This window comes from Prionailurus bengalensis, chromosome B3, assembly GCF_016509475.1.
Source record: "Prionailurus bengalensis isolate Pbe53 chromosome B3, Fcat_Pben_1.1_paternal_pri, whole genome shotgun sequence".
Lineage (NCBI taxonomy): Eukaryota > Metazoa > Chordata > Mammalia > Carnivora > Felidae > Prionailurus > Prionailurus bengalensis.
Genome location: NC_057355.1, coordinates 116,517,514 through 116,536,336, shown reverse-complemented (window position 1 = coordinate 116,536,336; position 18,823 = coordinate 116,517,514). Strand labels below are relative to the sequence as shown.

General features: G+C 48.0%; 1 protein-coding gene and 1 pseudogene across 5 annotated transcripts in view; one reads left to right on the top strand and one right to left on the bottom strand.

Annotated features, from left to right (window-relative positions):
• The window catches only part of SLC8A3 (solute carrier family 8 member A3), a 145,366-nt gene that overhangs the window by 14,890 nt on the left and 111,653 nt on the right, over positions 1 to 18,823 (top strand). For all 5 annotated transcript variants that reach the window (XM_043556466.1, XM_043556464.1, XM_043556468.1 and 2 more), the window contains exon 2: positions 5,824 to 7,669. In XM_043556466.1, the coding sequence (XP_043412401.1) occupies positions 5,886 to 7,669 (1,784 nt within the window). In that variant the 5' untranslated portion in view covers positions 5,824 to 5,885. The remainder of the gene's footprint in view (positions 1 to 5,823; positions 7,670 to 18,823) is intronic.
• LOC122469912 lies at positions 4,260 to 4,338 on the bottom strand (annotated as a pseudogene).

Sequence of the window (18,823 nt, the reverse complement as noted above, 5' to 3'; positions counted from 1 at the left end):
TTCCTACGTGTCCAGTCTTCTGGCCACTCGTCTTCGCCCCTCCTGCCTCACACTGAATTCCTTGTTTTTTTGTTTTTTTTTTTAAGTTTATTTATTTTTGAGAGAGAGACAGAGTGAGTGAGTGGGGGAGGGGCAGAGAGAGAGGGAGGGAGAGAATGCCAAGCAGGCTCCGCGCTGTCAGCACAGAGCCTGATGCAGGGTTCGAACTCACAAAGCGTGAGATCATGACCAGAGCCAGAACCAAGAGTTGGACGCTTAACCGACTGAGCCACCCAGGTGCCCCTCACACTGAATTCCTTGTAAATCCAAGCACACAGCAGGCTTTTCCATGTCTCCATGTCTTTTCTTGGTCTATCCGTTTGGCTCAAATGTCCCTCTTTCTCCCTTCTTTCCTTCCTTCCTTCCTTCCTTCCTTCCTTCCTTCCTTCCTTCCCTCCGTCCCTCGCCTCCCTCCCTCCCTCCCTCCCTCCCTCCTTCTTTCCCTCTCCCTCCTCCCTCCCTCCATCACGCCTCCTTCCTTCCTTCCTTCCTTCCTTCCTTCCTTCCTCACTTCTTTCTTTCTTTCTTTCTTTCTTTCTTTCTTTCTTTCTCTTTCTCTCTTCTTCTTTTTTTTTTTTTCTTTTTTTTTTTTTTTTAATTTTTTTTTTCAACGTTTATTTATTTTTGGGACAGAGAGAGACAGAGCATTAACGAGGGAGGGGCAGAGAGAGAGGGAGACACAGAATCGGAAACAGGCTCCAGGCTCTGAGCCATCAGCCCAGAGCCCGACGCGGGGCTCGAACTCCCGGACCGCGAGATCGTGACCTGGCTGAAGTCGGACGCTTAACCGACTGCGCCACCCAGGCGCCCCTCTTCCTTCTTCTTTTTGACCACAGCTCACTCAGGCTTGAAGACTCATTTCAAGGATCACTTCCTTCAGAACGCCTCCCTGAATCCCCAAGCTGGCTCAGTGCCTTCCTCATGTTCCCACAGCATTCTGCCTGCGCCTTCGCTTATCACAGTAAAAATGCCTATTTGTGCAGCTGTCCGGGCCTGCTGGATTGTACCTTTGAGGGCAAAGCCTGTGTGTTACTTTTCATTTTGCCCATTGGCATCTGGTAGAGTCCTGACAGATCATAGGCGTTGGCTAATTTTGTCACACTGAACTGAAGGGGAAGAGAGTATTCAGCTGGGAGACTGCCTCAGCCAGCCAGGGCGCACCAGTAAGCCTGGGGACTAGGTAGCTCTGCCACATGGTTGGTCTCCCCCGTCAGGGTCCATGGGTCAGTCATATTGCTTCTAAGTCCACAGAAAACTGGACGCTGAGAGGCACTTGGGTGGCTCAGTCGATTAAGCGTCTGACTTCGGCTCAGGTCATGATCTCACCATTTGTGAGTTCGAGCCCCGCGTCGGGCTCTGTGCTGACATCTCAGAGGCCTGGAGCCTGCTTCGGATTCTGTGGCTCCCTCTCTCTCTTCCCCTCCCCCACTTTCTCTCTCTCTCTCTCTCTCTCTCTCTCAAAAATAAATACAATATTAAAAAAATTAAAAAAAAAGAAAAGTGGAAGCTGATGGGGCCATGGACATTCTACAACAAAGTGGGACATCTTAGTAAAATGGAGTGGTTAAAAACATAAATTTTATGTCATCTGTGTGTGAGTTCTGGCTTTTCTATTTCCTTGCTTTATACTTTGAGTAAATGACTTAATTAAGGCTTAGTTTCCCAAAATATAAAGCAGGGATAAAAATAGTACTAATCTCATAGGATTGCTCTGAAGATCAAGTGAGGAAGTAAGTACTGGGCATTATGCACATGAGAAGCACTTAGATGTGTTAGTTACCGTTATTAACATCTTCACTATTTGGGGAGGTGTTGGGGCTCTCAAACGGAGTCAGATACCTGAGTATATGTACTTTAGGGCTGATTAAGAGCCTTCTGGAACCACAGGAGATATTTGGTTCTCTAAGGAGCTGGGGTGGGTCCCCAGTAGGTCGGGAGCTGCCTCAGTTGTGTCTGGGGCTGGGGTAACAGCACACACACAAAAATGACTATTGGCTGTGTCTGTCCACCGTGTCCACTGTCCCCCTGACATCTCGGGCAGAAACCATTTCCTGGCAGGGCCGGAAGGAACAACTGGGAATTCACAGATCATTTTCCACCGTCAATTCCAAGAACTTGGTGCAGGCATTTACTAGCTACCTTCCTGCCTTGTTTTCTTTCATCTTTGCCTTCAGTTTATTTGTTTCTCAGGGAAAAGTCTTTCTTTCTTTCTTTCTTTCTTTCTTTCTTTCTTTCTTTCTTTCTTATTATTTTTTTGGTAATGTTTATTTATTTTTGAGAGAGAGAGAGACAGAGAGACAGAGTATGAGTAGGGGAGGGGCAGAGAGAGAGGAAGACACAGAATCCGAAGCAGGCTCCAGGCTCCGAGCTGTCAGCACAGAGCCCGACACGGGGCTCGAACCCACGAACGGCGAGCTCATGACCCGAGACGAAGTCGGACCCTTAACCGACTGAACTCCCCAGGGGCCCCCAGGGAACAGTCTTTCTAGAGTGGCCCCTCATTCTGACCACATGACAGCCTATTCTCCAGAAAACCAGGGGTCGCAGGTGGTTTGCAAGACCTAGGAGAGCAAAGACCACGATCCTTATCCCCCTGCCGGGTGGGAGAAGAGGAAGCCCTGTCCCCCGTTAATCAGGAAAACTCTACTACCTAAGTGTCCCATGTCCTTTGGCTTCAGAAAGCCAGCCCTCTTCCCTAACCTGTGGATAGCCCACCTCCTTCAGGTTGGCTGGCCCACGCAGCTGCCTCCTCCGGTCACCATGTTGGCTTCTGATCAAAGAGCTGCTCCAGCTGTGCCCACCTTCTATCTCCTACTGCATGGGGCTTATCAGAATCCGCAGAATGGAGGGTTTTCAGAGGTCAAGGCAAAGTGCCAAGATCCTTCTCTGTCCACGTTTCTCCAGGGTGGGGGGATCTGTGTTCATCGCAGATTTTGAGAGACTTTTCGACCTTTGAATACGGATACGGAACACCTTCAGCTGCCCCACTCTTCCATTGTCATCCTCATATCCTCTTTCCTGAGGGCGGTCAGAGCCCCACGCACCTGCTGTGATGACCCCAAGTACCTGGGCCGTGGGGAATGTGGGCCTCAGCACTTGGCTGCCATTCTGGGGAATATGAAACCAAGTTAATCCATGGAGCTCTTTGGAAGGGAGGCCTTCATGATTACAGTATGCACCAAGGTGTAGTGTGTCCTGAAGGGAATTTCTCTTTGAGTACAATTTAAAGAGGTCATACGTAGCCTCTAAAATCCAGTCAGGATATGTCTACGAGATCTCTATATTGTTTCCTAAAGCAAATGGCTATAATCCAGGTCATAAAATGGCTTTAAAGAAGGCTGATGTCTGAGTGTATTAGTCTGCTCAGGCAGCCATAACAAAACACCACAGATTGGGTGGCTTAAACAATAGAAATCCCATTTTCTCGCAGTTCTGGAGGCTAGAATGTCCAAGATCAAGGTGCTGGCCATTTCATTTTCTGGAGAGAGCTCTCTTCCTGGCTTGCCTGTGCCACTCTCTGGCTATGTGGTGGGGAGAGAGTGCTTTCTCTCTTCCTCTTCCTCTTCTTATAAAGCCATCAATCCTATCAGAGTAGGACCCACTCTTATAACCGCACTTAACTTTAATTACCTCCTAAAAGCTCTGTCTCCCAGTACAGTCACACTGGGGCCTAGGGGCTCATCATATGAATGGTGGGGTCTGGGGGACACAGTTCAGTCCAAAGCACTGAGGACGCTTCCTTAGTGGCTATATTTGTTTATTCCAAAAACATACAGCTGCTGAGAATGCACTAATTGACTACTTAGGACACCACGATGAACAGAATAGATGCAGTCTTTCTGCCTTGATTTTATTCACAGTTTAATGGATGAGTTAGACATTCATTATATAACCCCACAAATAAACATGTAATTTCAAAGTTTCATAAGTGCCACGAAGGAAAAGGAGAGTGTGATGAGAAGACATAACAGGGAAAGATGACCGTCTTTAGCAGTGAGAGTAATTTTTTCTGAGACAGTGATATTAAGCTAAGATCTAAAGCCTTGTTAAGAGTAGGGGTACCAAGAAGAAATAGTCATTTCAGGCGTGCGTGGATGATGTCGTGTGTGCAAAGGTCCTGAGGTGGAAAATAACTTGGTGCCATCCAGGGCCAGACATGAAGTCCATTGCTGCTGAAATGCAGTAAGAGGGAGAGTGGCAGAAGATAAAGGGGGAAACTTTGTAGGTCATGGTAAAGAATCTTGAAACTGATGAGAACAGATAGTACACTTGATCTTGGCCAAAAGGCCGAGAAGTGATGGTAAAGAACCTTTATATTAAGGATAAGCAGAAACTATGGAAGGGCTTCACGTAGGGATGTGACAGTGTAGGTTTGGAGGTTTTAGAAAAGGCGACTGTTGCCGTCTGAGGAAATGGAGTGGAGAGTTCGGTCAGGAGGTCACCGCAGTAGATTCGTGAGGTGAGGAGTAATGGTGGCTGTGATGGTTTTGGTAGAGGTGGGGGGAGAGTCTAGGCTTCAGTGCTGGGTGCACAAGGGACGGGAGCAAGGGGGAAGGCCTGCAGACACATACCCATTGTCTGGCATGAGTAACAGGGTGGATGGAGGTGCCATCTTCTGAGATGGGAAACAGTGGAGAAAGGGGGACAGATGTGGAGGACAGGACTTTGAATCCTTTAAGGTACTGTACAGACGCAAATTAGCATTCTTCTGTTACTAAAGGTACCCCGCACGAGCGCAGCAGAGGTGGAAAAATGGGCAAACAGCTTTTTTCCTTTTTTTTTTTTTTTTAGAGCTATCACATGGATATTTGCATTCTCCTTGCGTCTGAATGAGGCAATGAGTGGAAAGATGAATCCGTAGTTTCTGTTGAGTTTCTTTTCCTTCTCCTGAATTCGTGCTCCGCTCTTACTGGTCTGAGGCCGGCGGATGAGGCTGCATTTCACCCCCAAATCGTGTCTACGATTTAAAAAAAAAAAGTATTTGAGAGCCACTTGTACGTTTCAGTCATGGTGATCTCTATCACTCGGCCCTTCCAGTGTTTGGGTGTGGAGTTTGAGTGGCTGACTGATTTCATCTTCCTGTAACTGGATGCCTCAGCTGTTTCGTAAGCAAGTTTTCATAAGAGCTGCTGGGTATTGGGGCTTGAGCACAGCTTTCAGGGCCCCCGTTTAGCTATACTGCAGGTAGCATTCGCCACCCGATCAACCCTCTTGATTCCCCAAGCAATGTCAGAATTACGGCTTGCCTGTAGAAGTTTTGCATTTGGGGAGGGAAGTTTTCCCAGGTGGGCTCAATTGCACAAAGGGCAACGTATTTTATTTTGGGGGAGTCATCCGTGAAAAAAGTTCGGTGTATACCCTGGCGCACGTATGCCATGCAGAATTCTTGAGTGTGGAAATGGTAGGGGTGAAGAAGCCTGGAAACAGTATATATAAGTGGGGATGAAGATTCAGGTCATGCTTGGCCTATTTTCTGTTGATTCTTAACTCTCACAGATAACAGTGGGGCCTGAGACAGGACTAGAAGGGTATCACTTATGTTTCCATTACCAGTATTCCCAGCTATTTTAAGCCATTCTTCAACTGAGTCTCCACCAGATGGTCCTGTGGACAGAGCAGCTATTCGTGCTTCCCATTGACATCTTTTTTTCCAAGTGAGAGACTGCCCCATATGTTAGTGCAATATGTCGCTCAAGGTGAAACGTCGGTTTGTATTGGTGGGAACCCGCCATTTGCTGTCCCCCTTTTCCTCATGCCTTTTCCTGCCTCTCTGGTCTCTTCTAGGTCTCTGGCCCATCGGGAGGACCATTGGTGCTGCAGTGGAAGCCAGCGGCTAAGTCTTGTGTATGGCGTGGTTAAGGTTACAGCCTCTCACCTCTGCCTTCCTCCATTTTGGGCTGATTACTTTTGTGCTCTTCCTGAATGGTCTCCGGGCGGAGGCTGGTGGCTCAGGGGATGTGCCCAGCACAGGACAGAACAATGAGTCCTGCTCAGAGTCCTCGGACTGCAAGGAGGGTGTCATCCTACCAATCTGGTACCCGGAGAACCCTTCCCTTGGGGACAAGATTGCCAGGGTCATTGTCTATTTTGTGGCCCTGATCTACATGTTCCTTGGGGTGTCCATCATTGCTGACCGCTTCATGGCATCTATTGAAGTCATCACTTCTCAAGAGAGAGAGGTGACCGTCAAAAAGCCCAATGGAGAGACCAGCACGACAACAATTCGGGTCTGGAATGAAACTGTCTCCAACCTGACCCTCATGGCCCTGGGTTCCTCTGCTCCGGAGATCCTTCTGTCTTTAATTGAGGTGTGTGGTCATGGCTTCATCGCTGGGGATCTGGGACCTTCTACCATCGTAGGTAGTGCAGCTTTTAACATGTTCATCATCATTGGAATCTGCGTCTCCGTGATCCCTGACGGAGAGACTCGTAAGATCAAGCACCTCCGGGTCTTCCTCATCACTGCTGCCTGGAGTATCTTTGCCTACATCTGGCTCTATATGATCCTGGCAGTCTTCTCTCCTGGTGTGGTTCAGGTTTGGGAAGGCCTTCTCACTCTCTTCTTCTTTCCAGTGTGTGTCCTTCTGGCCTGGGTGGCAGACAGGCGACTGCTCTTCTACAAATACATGCACAAAAAGTACCGCACCGATAAACACCGAGGGGTTATCATAGAGACAGAGGGTAACCACCCCAAGGGCATTGAGATGGATGGGAAAATGATGAATTCCCACTTCCTGGATGGGAACCTGGTGCCCCTGGAAGGGAAGGAAGTGGATGAGTCCCGCAGGGAGATGATCCGGATTCTAAAGGATCTGAAGCAAAAACACCCAGAGAAGGACTTAGATCAGCTGGTAGAGATGGCCAATTACTATGCTCTTTCCCATCAACAGAAGAGCCGTGCCTTCTACCGGATCCAAGCGACCCGTATGATGACCGGCGCGGGCAATATTCTGAAGAAGCATGCAGCAGAACAAGCCAAAAAGGCCTCCAGCATAAGCGAGGTGCACACCAATGAGCCCGAGGACTTCGTCTCAAAGGTCTTCTTTGACCCATGCTCTTACCAGTGCCTGGAGAACTGCGGGGCTGTACTCCTGACAGTGGTGAGGAAAGGGGGGGACATGTCCAAGACCGTGTATGTGGACTACAAAACCGAGGATGGTTCTGCCAATGCAGGGGCTGACTACGAGTTCACGGAGGGCACTGTGGTTCTGAAGCCAGGAGAGACCCAGAAGGAGTTCTCTGTGGGCATCATTGATGATGACATTTTTGAGGAGGATGAACACTTCTTCGTGAGGTTGAGCAACGTCCGGATGGAGGAGGAGCAACCAGAGGAAGGGATTCCTCCAATAGTACTCAATAGTCTGCCGTTGCCTCGGGCCATCCTGGCGTCCCCTTACGTGGCCACAGTCACCATCTTGGATGATGATCACGCAGGCATCTTCACTTTTGAGTGTGACACTATTCGTGTCAGTGAGAGTATTGGTGTCCTGGAAGTCAAGGTTCTGCGGACATCAGGTGCCCGGGGCACGGTAATCGTCCCCTTTAGGACAGTAGAGGGGACAGCCAAGGGTGGTGGTGAGGATTTTGAAGACGTGTACGGGGAGCTGGAGTTCAAGAATGACGAAACTGTGTAAGTAACCTTTCCATATTCTCTCCGCCCCCCTCCATCCCTTGTCATCTCCTCTGTCGTTAAAACTCTTCCTCGCGGCGCGTTAATGTCAGACTTGGGTTCCAGCACAGGTGCGCAGGATCGGCAGGCACTCCTGGCTGGTTCCACTTCCAAACCTTCCTTCGGTTTTCTCACCTTACAGTGTTTCTGGGCAGGGAATCCTGTGGCAGGATCTAAGGACACAGAACATTCCTCAGGGGAACTCAGAATGATGGCTGGTGGAGGTGTGGGGTGACAGAAGTTGTGATGTCCGATTTTGGAGAGTTCTCGTGACTAAGCAGGAGCTGGGAGACCCGTGGGGTCTCTCCTTCCTCCTCCTCTCCTCATGCCGAAGGCTCATAGGAACCTCGAGGCTGTTCCTTTCCATTCTGAGGTGGCGCCAGCTCAGTCGGGGGCATCCTCAGGGAGGCAAGTGCCGTTGGCTCCCCCCCGCCCCCCACCCGGGACCACACTGCAGTTGTCTTGTATAGCCAGATTCCAGGCGTCTCTCCTTCAATTTGGAAATTGCTGAGGTGGTTGAAATTTGGCAATCACCGCACATGCCCGTAGGCTATTTTATGGTGTGAGGCCGGCCCAGTCTAGGTGAGGTGAGTCAATACAGCTTGGGTATTGGAGGTGTCTTGCAGAAGCAGAGTTCCCAGGGCAGTGGCTGCCTGCCTTTAGTCACAGGTGTGAGCTCCAAGATCTGACTGAGCCACATAGGGAAGTCCCTCTTAGGAACTATGGGAGAAAATACATCCTCAGTGTGGTCGTCTCCCTTCGTAGTTTAGGATGCTCCTGGAACGCTTCTCTGGTTAGTGAAGGTCCACTGAGTCCTTCAGACACCGTGGTTATTGCACTTCTGTTACCTTGATCACTATAAGGGCTCTCCCCATTGAACCTTCTTGTGCTGGGTATTCCGTTTTTGTTTCTGTTTTCTCAGATGGGTAGCTCTGAAGAAGCAACAGAATGACTTTCCCCAGGATTTGCAGGGTGGCCGAAAAGGTGGGGGTGGTAAGGGGTAAACTTGCCTCTGCATTCTTGCTCATGTCCACAAACGATAAGCAGAAACAGGAGGCGTGAAGGACAAAAGGGGCATTGAGGAAGGGGAGGGGGATGTCAGACTGCTCCGAGAACCTGCTAAAAACACCTTGCGTGGGAAATGAAAACACATAGTTTGTAAGAGGGTGAAGGAAGGAGGGCACAGAGAAGGGAGCGCATAGAACCGAAGGAGAGGTGTCACGGAAGTGCTTCCTCCCAGGTCCAGTCATGCGACAGGGCTCAAAAGGGGTTGGATCCTGCTGATAGCAGACCAGCCATCCGGGGGCTCTGTTCTTGTCCTCCCTCAATTCCTTCCTACTAATGTGACTTTGGGCGAGACGTTTAGTTTCGGCTCTAGAACTGCACTGTCTCATCTGCAAAGTGAGAACAATGGTCGTTTCCTTGCCTGGAGGCGGGGTCGGATCTTTTTGCAGTTCCTGCCAGCCCCAGGATTTTCGGAACCGTAGACACGGGCACTCAAATTAGGTCCTGTTTGCACTAGCCAAAGATGGAACAGGGGATATCGTCTCCCACAATGAAACAGGCATTGACAAATTGATTTATTAGAGCTCTGTTTAGTCATTTTGCTGGGAGGGATAATCATTCGTTAGCCTAAGTAAAAACCTGTGCTTCTAGAGAATACTGTCCATTTATATGTGCTCTGGAGAGAGTGTTGGTACATACAAATGAAGGACAGACTCTCGCTGGGAAGACAGACTCCACGCAACTTCACGTGCTTACGGCGGTGTCAGTATATAAGAGGTTTTGGTCGAGCACTCGGTGATCTCGAGACCACAGCATTGGCCATGACTTGACGGACTAGTGATTTCTCCAGTTCAGTGCCTATCTACCAAAGGCACCGAAGAGTAATTTTTGACAGATCAGAGGCTTGGCTCCCGGTTTCTTTGTCCCATTAAGAATCAGTTGTGCACTTTGGATCTCTGAGTATGACTAACCCTTCCTCAAATCTCTTTGTGTTTTCAGCTTGAATAATATCCTGGTGTAAATGGACCTCATGAGTGATCACTTCTGATATCGGTTCTACATGTATATCAGCCTCCACACATTTCCGATTCTGGTCCAGGTATTCCAGGATTTCGTGAACAAGCTGTGTCGCCGTCTCTTCCTCCCCACCAGTTTTTAGACTTCGGTAGACTTTGGGCTACCTTTCTGGTTTTCTTCCTTGCGGAAGGATGAGTTCGTAACCTGCTAGTCTGTCTTCACATCGTGGCCCTACCCTTGATCCTGTAGATTGTAATTTTACAAATAGTGGCAGTATGATGTACCAGAAAAACCATGGGCTCTATGTACTTTGGGTGAAGATTCTGGCTCTAGTTCTGATGGAACCAGGTATTTGGGGGACATTTTATTAATTAGTGAGATTATTTCCTCATCGGTAAAAAAGGGATAATCATGTTTCTCTTGGAGGGCTGTTACGATTCAAAATACCACATGCAGTGTTGTCTGTATATGCTAAGTGCTCAGTAAATGAGGCCATTAATAACAGTCTCAGTGGATGAACAGTATTCTTCAGAAGACGCTGTTGAGGTGATCGGGCTTCTTGAATCTCTACGTAACCCTAGTTAATAAACATGTTAGTTTTTTGGTTATTGTGAAGATTCCTAATCTAAACTCCCAAAATATTAGAGCCAGAAAGGACCTTAGAATATCTTCTAGAGTAATGTTTCTCGGATTTTAACGTGCTTCTGAACCCACCCAGGAACCTTGCAGATTACGATTCAAAAGGTCGAGAGTAGGGTTTGAGATCCCGTGTTTCTAATAAGCTCCTGATGCTGTTGGTCCCAACTTAGAGTTGAAAGGCGTTAGAGCTCTTAGCCAAACCATGAGACCCAGGAAGCAAAGTGGCTTTTCAGATGACCTGCTTAATTGAATCAAGAAGGCTTGCTTTCCAGTTCCAGCTTGCAACTCCAACTTAGCTAGAACCCAGCTCCTACCCTGAGACCTTGCTAATTGCAATGCCAATCTGGAAACTGAAATTGAAACCCTCAGGGTACCTAGACAGAAGCTGTGTGATGCCTGGAGCAGTTCCGCCTTCCAATCCTTCCCTCTCTGTGCAGCTCTCTTTGCCTACCCAGCTCCGGAGCACCATCGATCTTACCCTCATTACACTCTTCCAAAAACCTATTCAGGTTGAAGCCGGGCCTGTACCCTATCAATGCTATTGGGTGATGAATTCACTCGTGTGGTTTTATTTTATGCTTTACTTCTTCATTGAGGTCCTTAGCACCACGGTAGGATAGACAACCATGAACTTTGAAGTCTGACAAACAGATGTGAATCCGTCACCAGTTGTGTAGCTTTGAACAAGTCATTTCACCTGGCCAAGCCCCAGATATTTTGTTGGGATGACAGGAATTGTAGTATCTATCCTGCAGGGGAGTGATAAGTACGATATACAAATACGCAGAAGATGCACCTGCAGCACGATGCCTGCTCAGAAAAGGTGCTCGGTCATTCAACAAACATTTATTAAATGTCTGCCACATGCTAGATACATTACGAGGTACTGGAGATAAATAAGTGAGTGGGACAAGCTGGCATTTCAGCTCTCAAGAATCTTCTCCGGTGAAGAGGGTACTAGGCATATAGACAAATCAAAACACATGGGAGAAGTGCTGTGGTTGAGATAAGCTCAGTAAAAGAGAAATGAAAGCTCTTTGCCGTGTGTGTGACACCACTCAAGTTTCGAAAGCAGCCTTCACCAAGGATGTCGTAGTGAAGCAGATGAAGCGGGGGGGGGGGTGGGTACGTGACGACCTTAAACCCACATCACAATAAACTCTCGACAGTTGCGAGGGATCCGATTGACATCTTCATGATCTAGAAGAATCCCCACCTTTGTGGCTACCCCTAAAGCACATCCTTAGAATTATGGCCTTTGAGCCTACTGCAGACAATAACAAAACCTCGTGGAGATATATATGCGTGCTGCTGGCACATTAATCTCACTCACTAAACAGTGTGCCTGCACCTGTATCCCAGGCTCACAGCACGCTTCTGCAAAATAATAGAATACTGCAGCTCATAGACCTTTGGGGTCTCTGAGAATAGTCAGAGTCCCTGACGTCAGACAGGCAAATGTCAAGACCTCCTGTAATTAAATGGCATAGGCCTCCTTCAAAGAAGAATGGAGTATTAGCTGTGCCACGTAGTTTCCAACAAAATTAGAATGTAAAAGCCAGAAAGCACCTGACCTCCCACTTAACAAATTATGAAGCTGAGATTCGGAGAGGGGAAGTGCCTGGTCTAATATCACACAGCTAGATCAGATAGAAAGTTAAGAGCTGGCAAGGACGTTGTAGACGCTACTGATTTAATGTCTCTCCCTCCCAGTTTGGACTTTCTTGTTTTTATCCATCAGAACAATGTTAACTTTGGAAAGTGTATAGAAATTCTTGGGTGAAAGGTGCTCTGGGAAGTACAAATCCAACAGTATTATGTGACTAATATCTTAACTGGGAATAATAACGTATTATGGGCTATTTTTAATCTCTTGGTTCACCTTGAGACTGTTCAGGAAGAAAACTATTGGGCCCAACGGCGGGGGAAAAACCATCTTAGTGATTTACTGAGAAAAGGTGACACGCATAGCTGGGACATCTTTTAGGCGATGCTGGTAAATTGCAGACAAGACCTTGTTCCATGAAATGATGACTTTTTTTTTTTTTTTCTTTCAAAATGATGCAGGCCATTCCCTTCCAGGGTGCTTTCTCTATAAAGTTTCAACCTCAGGGAATCTTTCCATCAAACTCTGGACTGCTCCAGGACAGAGTCCGCCCCTCCTACACTTTAAAACATACTAGGCTTTTTCCTTGTTCTTTGGTGTTAGAATAGACTCTTCCCGTGCCAGCAAGGGAGATTATTTGCCCGGAGAATGCCCTTCCTGTGCTTGAGAAAAGTCACAAGCTGCAAACTTTTTGAGGGTGGGATCAGGTGACATCCCTTCCCCTCTCTTTTCTTCTGCCTTCAGTGCCGGACTTCCAGTAAGGAGATCTCTCTCCAGCTTTAGGGAAACAGTCGGTCACCAGGACCTGTGGCTTTGTGGAACTCACAGCGGAGCTATGTACTTGGCTCCAAGTAGTCCTGGAGAAGGGAATCCGTATCTAAGCCAGTAGTTGAATGGGGTTCTTAACAGTACAATGGACATTTCAAATAGGGTTGTTCAACTACAGCTCTTTTCCTTCTGGGTCCACAGGAACGATTATAGGTTATGTGGCTATGTGGCTTTCTTCGCAGAAGCTTTGGATCTTGTGCCCAGAAAGGCCCTGATCTATATTGTTTCATCTCAATTACTGAAACTGTCAAAGATTATGTCAAAGAAGGGCATATTCCGGTGTGCCTGGGTGGCTCAGTCATCGAGCATCTGACTCTCAGTTTTGGCTCAGGTCATGATTTCACGGTGCATGGGTTCGCTCACAGCTTGGAGCCTGCTTGGGATTCTCTTCCTCCACCCCCCCCCCCCCCACCTCTCCCCTGCTTATGCACTACCTCAAAATAAATTAATTAATTACAAAAAAAAAAAAGAAGGACATATCCCAACTCCAGGATCCACAAAGCACCCAAAGTCTACTTAAACTTTACATGTTTATAAAAATCTCTGGAAGTCCAGAGTCTTCCTGGTTAATTTGTTTTGGGGTCTAAGGTACAGGGTCTCCTGGCAACCTTGGATCGGTCAGCATTCCCTGTACCTCACTTGGTCAGAGACCCTATGTAGCAGAGCGTCCTGCGTGGCCACCCCTGCTCTTCTCACATTGGATTGCCCCTCTGGTATGAGACAGCTCAGTGCTGCGGGGTTGAGGATACATTAGGTTGGTTTGAGGGGAAAGGAATATTGTGATTCGAGAGGATCACATGACTGGCCAGTCAGGAAATGAAATAGACTTCTCCTCAAAGAAGGCTTCCTTTCTTAGGAGCTCGTTGGGCTCTGGGCAGTATTAATAAAGGAATACCAGTGAAGGTACTGCCATCAGCCTTGTTTATTTTGTTTTGGCTTTTCTGGTTCTTAAGGTCAAAGTTTCCTTGTTCATTCACAAGAAAGATAGAAAGGGACAAAGCAAGGTGCGTGAGTGGGCAGGACTTTCTAATTGTCCAGCCTTTCATCGCCTTCCCAGATGTATTGTTGTTTTCTTGTTTTTAAAAAAATTTTTTTTTCCAACGTTTTTATTTATTTTTGGGACAGAGAGAGACAGAGCATGAACGGGGGAGGGGCAGAGAGAGAGGGAGACACAGAATCGGAAACAGGCTCCAGGCTCTGAGCCATCAGCCCAGAGCCCGACATGGGGCTCGAACTCCCGGACCGCGAGCTCGTGACCTGGCTGAAGTCGGACGCTTAACCGACTGTGCCACCCAGGCGCCCCTGTTTTCTTGTTTTTTAAAAGAGAAAGTAGGTACGCCTGTGTGGTTCAGTCTATTAAGCGTCCGACTTCAGCTTAGGTCACGGTCTCATGGTTCGTGAGTTCGAGCCCTGTGTTGGGCTCTGTGCTGACAGCTCAGAGCCTGCTTGGAATTCTCTCTCTCCCTCTCTCTGCTCCTCTTCCACTCGCGCTTTCTCCCTCCCTCTCTCTCTCTCTCTCAAGTAAATAAATAAACTTAATAAATAAATAAAATAAAAGAGAAACTAAGCTTCACTTCTAGAAGCAATAGGGAGCCCTGGCCTAGAGCCAGTCATATATAATTGACAGTTGGAAAGAGAGAACTCCTTGATCTGCAAATAGAGCAAAGTCCTCATATTTAAATTCTTCACAGTCCAGAAACATTTTGCAGGAATCAAATGCTTTGAGAGTTTTACTAAATGACCACAAAGGAAAGCACTAGGTAAACATTCTCAGGTGGCATGGTAGTTATCATTCATAGGAATTATATTCCCATCCCTACCACCTACCAGGTACCGAAGTAGGAAATTACCTGTATACACAGAGAAGAAGGTAAAGCTGAAGGAGGAACTTACTCATTATGGAGAAATTTGTTTTTCTGAAAATGGAGTCACCATGAGGGACGTGTATACATTTGACTTCAGCTACAGATGTGCACCCTCCTGGGCCCCTCTAGCTAACAGTCAGCATGAATGGGCGCGGCCTCCTTAACCTGAGCCTGAGCCCAAGCCGGTCACCACTTGGTGGGGAGGCTCATGAACCAGTTCTTTATGACATAGACCATGCCCTGTCTTGGGTCCTTTAGTTGGTGCTTTCAAAACGAGTGACATCTTTTTTTTTTTTTTAATTTTTTTTTTAACGTTTTTTTTATTTACTTTTGAGACAGGGAGAGACAGAGCATGAACAGGGGAGGGTCAGAGAGAGGGAGACACAGAATCTGAAACAGGCTCCAGGCTCTGAGCTGTCAGCACAGAGCCCGACGCGGGGCTCGAACTCACAGACCGCGAGATCATGACCTGAGCCAAAGTCGGCTGCTTAACCGACTGAGCCACCCAGGTGCCCCCAAAACGAGTGACATCTTGATAATAACTCAAACTCAGAATATGAGTGCAGAATGAATTATGGATTACGGATGACTAATACTGCTGCTTTTCCCTCGTCGTCCATCTCTCTCCAGAGCCATTGGCCTTGATCTGTCTACCTTTAGATGTTGTCCTTGTGAATCCCACACGGTTTCTCCTTGTGAACCCCACTGTCGCCGGACCCTCTCTGTCTGAGCTGTGGTCATCTAGGATGTGCTCCGCCACCGTAGCTAGGGCTCACGGCCCTGGCTGCAAATCTTCACGTGTTTGCCTTATTCCCCTGCTCACACCTTACTTCCTGTTGGAATACTTTGTTGTTAATGCTCGCCGTCTCTTCTACACGCCCTGTGGTGCATGTCTCTCTCTGTCTATCATACATGCTCCAGGCACTGGAGCCATGAAAGCTGTGGTTCCTACCCCTGTCACACTCAGCGCCTTCCTCCTCGCTTCCTTTAAGTCTTCTTCTTTATTCTTATCTCTCACACTGCTGGCATCTGTACTTGGATTGCCTCGTGTCTACTGTCTGATCTACGATTTCTTCGAGTGATCGAGAATGAGCTGTAGGTATCCCTTACGAAAGCCTGTCATTTGGACAGAGAGAACGGGCTTCGCGATAATACCCAGAAGACTGATATCCCCCAGCTAGCAAACCACTCACTGTGGTGCTCTTTTTCCCTTACCCACAAAGTCTTTGCCTTGACTGTATGTTGAGACAGTAGGGTTGAACTGTAAGGATCAGCCTAGACTAGAACTGGTAGCCGAAAGCTGTCAGGCAGGCAGGGGAGCCCTGGGGGCTACCTTCTCTTTCTGATGCTCTCCCCTCTGGACCACGTGGTCTCTGTCTCCAGGCATCTCCGCTTCTCTCTGTGGCCTTCCCCCGTGCCGCTTCCTAGCTTGCTGTGATAACTCACAGACCAGCCGTCCTGCTTCATGGCTCCTCTCTCCGTGTGGTTCTCGGCTCCTATCTGGAAAGACCTTCTACCTCAGATTCTCAAGAGAGGGAATCGAACGGGTCCATACTTTGCCAGCTTGGCCGTGTCAGAGGCCACTGGCCAGATCTGTCTTGGTAGCCCTGAGTCAAGCCAAGCTCTCCTCGCCCCAGCAGTTAATCTACCACAACCAGATGGCGGAGTGGAAAAACGAAGTTACCGTGCGGATTCCACGGTAAGGTACCCAAGCAGCTGTGTCTATAAGTGGGGGCAGTGTCACTTCGAAAAATGTCCCAGGTGTGACAATCATCTGTCACCTGAAAACTGGCACGTAACGAGGTTTGCCGTGCCTCAGAGAGAACACTGATTTTACTGTGGTCTGTGCTGGGGCGGTAGGCTGGAGAATGGGAGAAATAGCCGCCTCTGGAGGCCCCAGCCGGATCAAATTCACATTGACCACAGCCTCAGTAGCCAAGAGTAAATTGGCCTCTGCTCGGATCAACAGAAAGCATTCCTAGTGGGTGATGTTCAGTGGCACAAATCTCAAGGCTACCAGGGTCATCCCCCCCTCCCCCCCTCCCCCTTATCCTCTTCTGGTCTGTCCTCTCCAGGAGACTAGCGTCAGCAGATGAGCTGCTGTCATTTTCGAGTGTGTTATTTGGGTACTGAGTCACTTTCAAAGCCTCTTCCTGGGTTTGGGTTTCCAGACTGGCTTGTGTTCCAGACCAAGACAGAAAGCTTTCCTACCTCCCATGCCTGCCAGGGACAGAGTGACAGCCTTTCCTTTGCCACCCCTCCCCTGCCCGACAGCTGGTCAGCTGGACTTAGCCGGAGCCAGCAGGCGCCCCCTCTTTGTGTCTGGAGCTGTAACTGGATGCGTTTCCAGGAACTCCCCGGAAGCCAGAGTATTCCCATCTCCAGGTGACACAGTGTTTGACTCTGTCAGCTGCCTGTGTTCCTGGGCACTGGGCTGGGGTGTAAGATAGGATTCCTTTTGTGGCAGCTGCAGTCAGTTCATAGTGACTGTCCAGGGAGCCATCTTGGAAAGGAGTTTTGAGGCTGTGGCCGGACCCAACTGTGGCTATGAGAAGGGAAGGCCAAATATCTACGACCGCTAGTCCTGGGTGGAGAAATGGAAGGAGCTTCACGGGATGAAGAAGCTCGAGAGTCTCCGTTTCAGTGAGTTGCATTAGTGTGAAGTTGCCACTGTCTCTGATAGGGGCCCAGTCCCAAGGAACCCCTCTCTTCTTCATCCTACACAATGCAGAACTTTGTCCTGTTCCCTGGATAGATCCACAAATGCCCGTTGGACACATGGAGCGGATAATTTACTTGTCAGACCATGATCTTTCAGAACCCCTGCTAAGCTAGTGGGTTTCATCAGCTAGACCAGTGGTTCCCTGCCAGCTCCCCATCACAGGCCATTTTAATGATCTGTCCTTCCTCATAGAACCCGTGTTTTAGAAGATTCACTGAAAATTAATTAGATTTTCATTTTTTCCCCCATAAAACATAGCAAAAGATAACTCACGTGACTATAATGAGTTAATTTGATTGTAGCCAAAGCAAAGAGAAATGGCATTTTAATGAACCCATGTGGACTGCTGGTAGAAAATACACTTTCTAGTTTGGGGGCCAGGGAGTGAGTAGAGTGAGCATAGCCAAGGGCTGACTTTCAAAGTAACTGTCTGATGTGAAATGCTCTAAAAATATTAGGCACTAATTGTTTAAAGTTATTTTGATGCAGGTGACCTCATGGGAAGATCAAGGTACTAGAAATATATCAGAATATATCAGACTATAAGGCATAGTATTGGTTACTTAGGCTTTACCGTTCAGACCTGCGGGGAAAAGACTACTATTGTTATTATTTTCCTTACACAATAAAACTTGGAATATTTATTTGAAAATATAAAAAAAAAATAAGGATTTTGTAATACTTTAGGGTTAACGTTATCACTTTCTTCAGATTAGGTAACAGAGTCCTAAGAAACATGAAGTACTTTGCCCTAGAACACAGGGATTTAAGGACGTATCAAAACCTACATCATCTCGGGGCACTGGGGTGGCTCAGTCGGTTAAGCGTCCAGCTTCAGCTCAGGCCATGATCTCATGGTTCATGAGTTCAAGCCCTACGCTGGGCTCTGTGCTGACAGCTCGGAGCCTGGAGCCTGCTTCGGATCCTGTGTCTCCCCCTCTCTCTCTGCCCCTCCTCTGCTAGTGCTCTGTCTCAGTCTCTCTCTCTCTCTCTCTCTCTCTCAAAAATAAACATTAAAAAAATTTTTTTTAAAAAAACCTAGATCTTCTGTTTCTAAATCACATATTCTTTCTACTATGTCCCACATTTTAGCATCAGAATAAGGCGATGAAGCTGAAAGCGGGCTTTCTTCTCCTCCTATGGAAGAGTCTAAGGGCGCATCCCCCCATCTCTTCCTTAACAGCAAGAGTTGGCTGCTTTCCTTTTAATTCAGGGGCAGCTGGGCTCAGAGAAGTTGGCCAGGGCCAAATAAACTCCTTAACGCCCAACTCAGAAGTCTGGACTCGTCACCCTTGACTGCTGGCTCAGCCCCACCCGTGCCCAGGCCGGTGCACAGAGGATTCTTATTTGTGCCACTGCACCATCAGGAGCTACCAACAGATGATGCTTTGGCCTGCTGCCTGGGGAACAGGGCAAGGCTGGCACAGGACCAC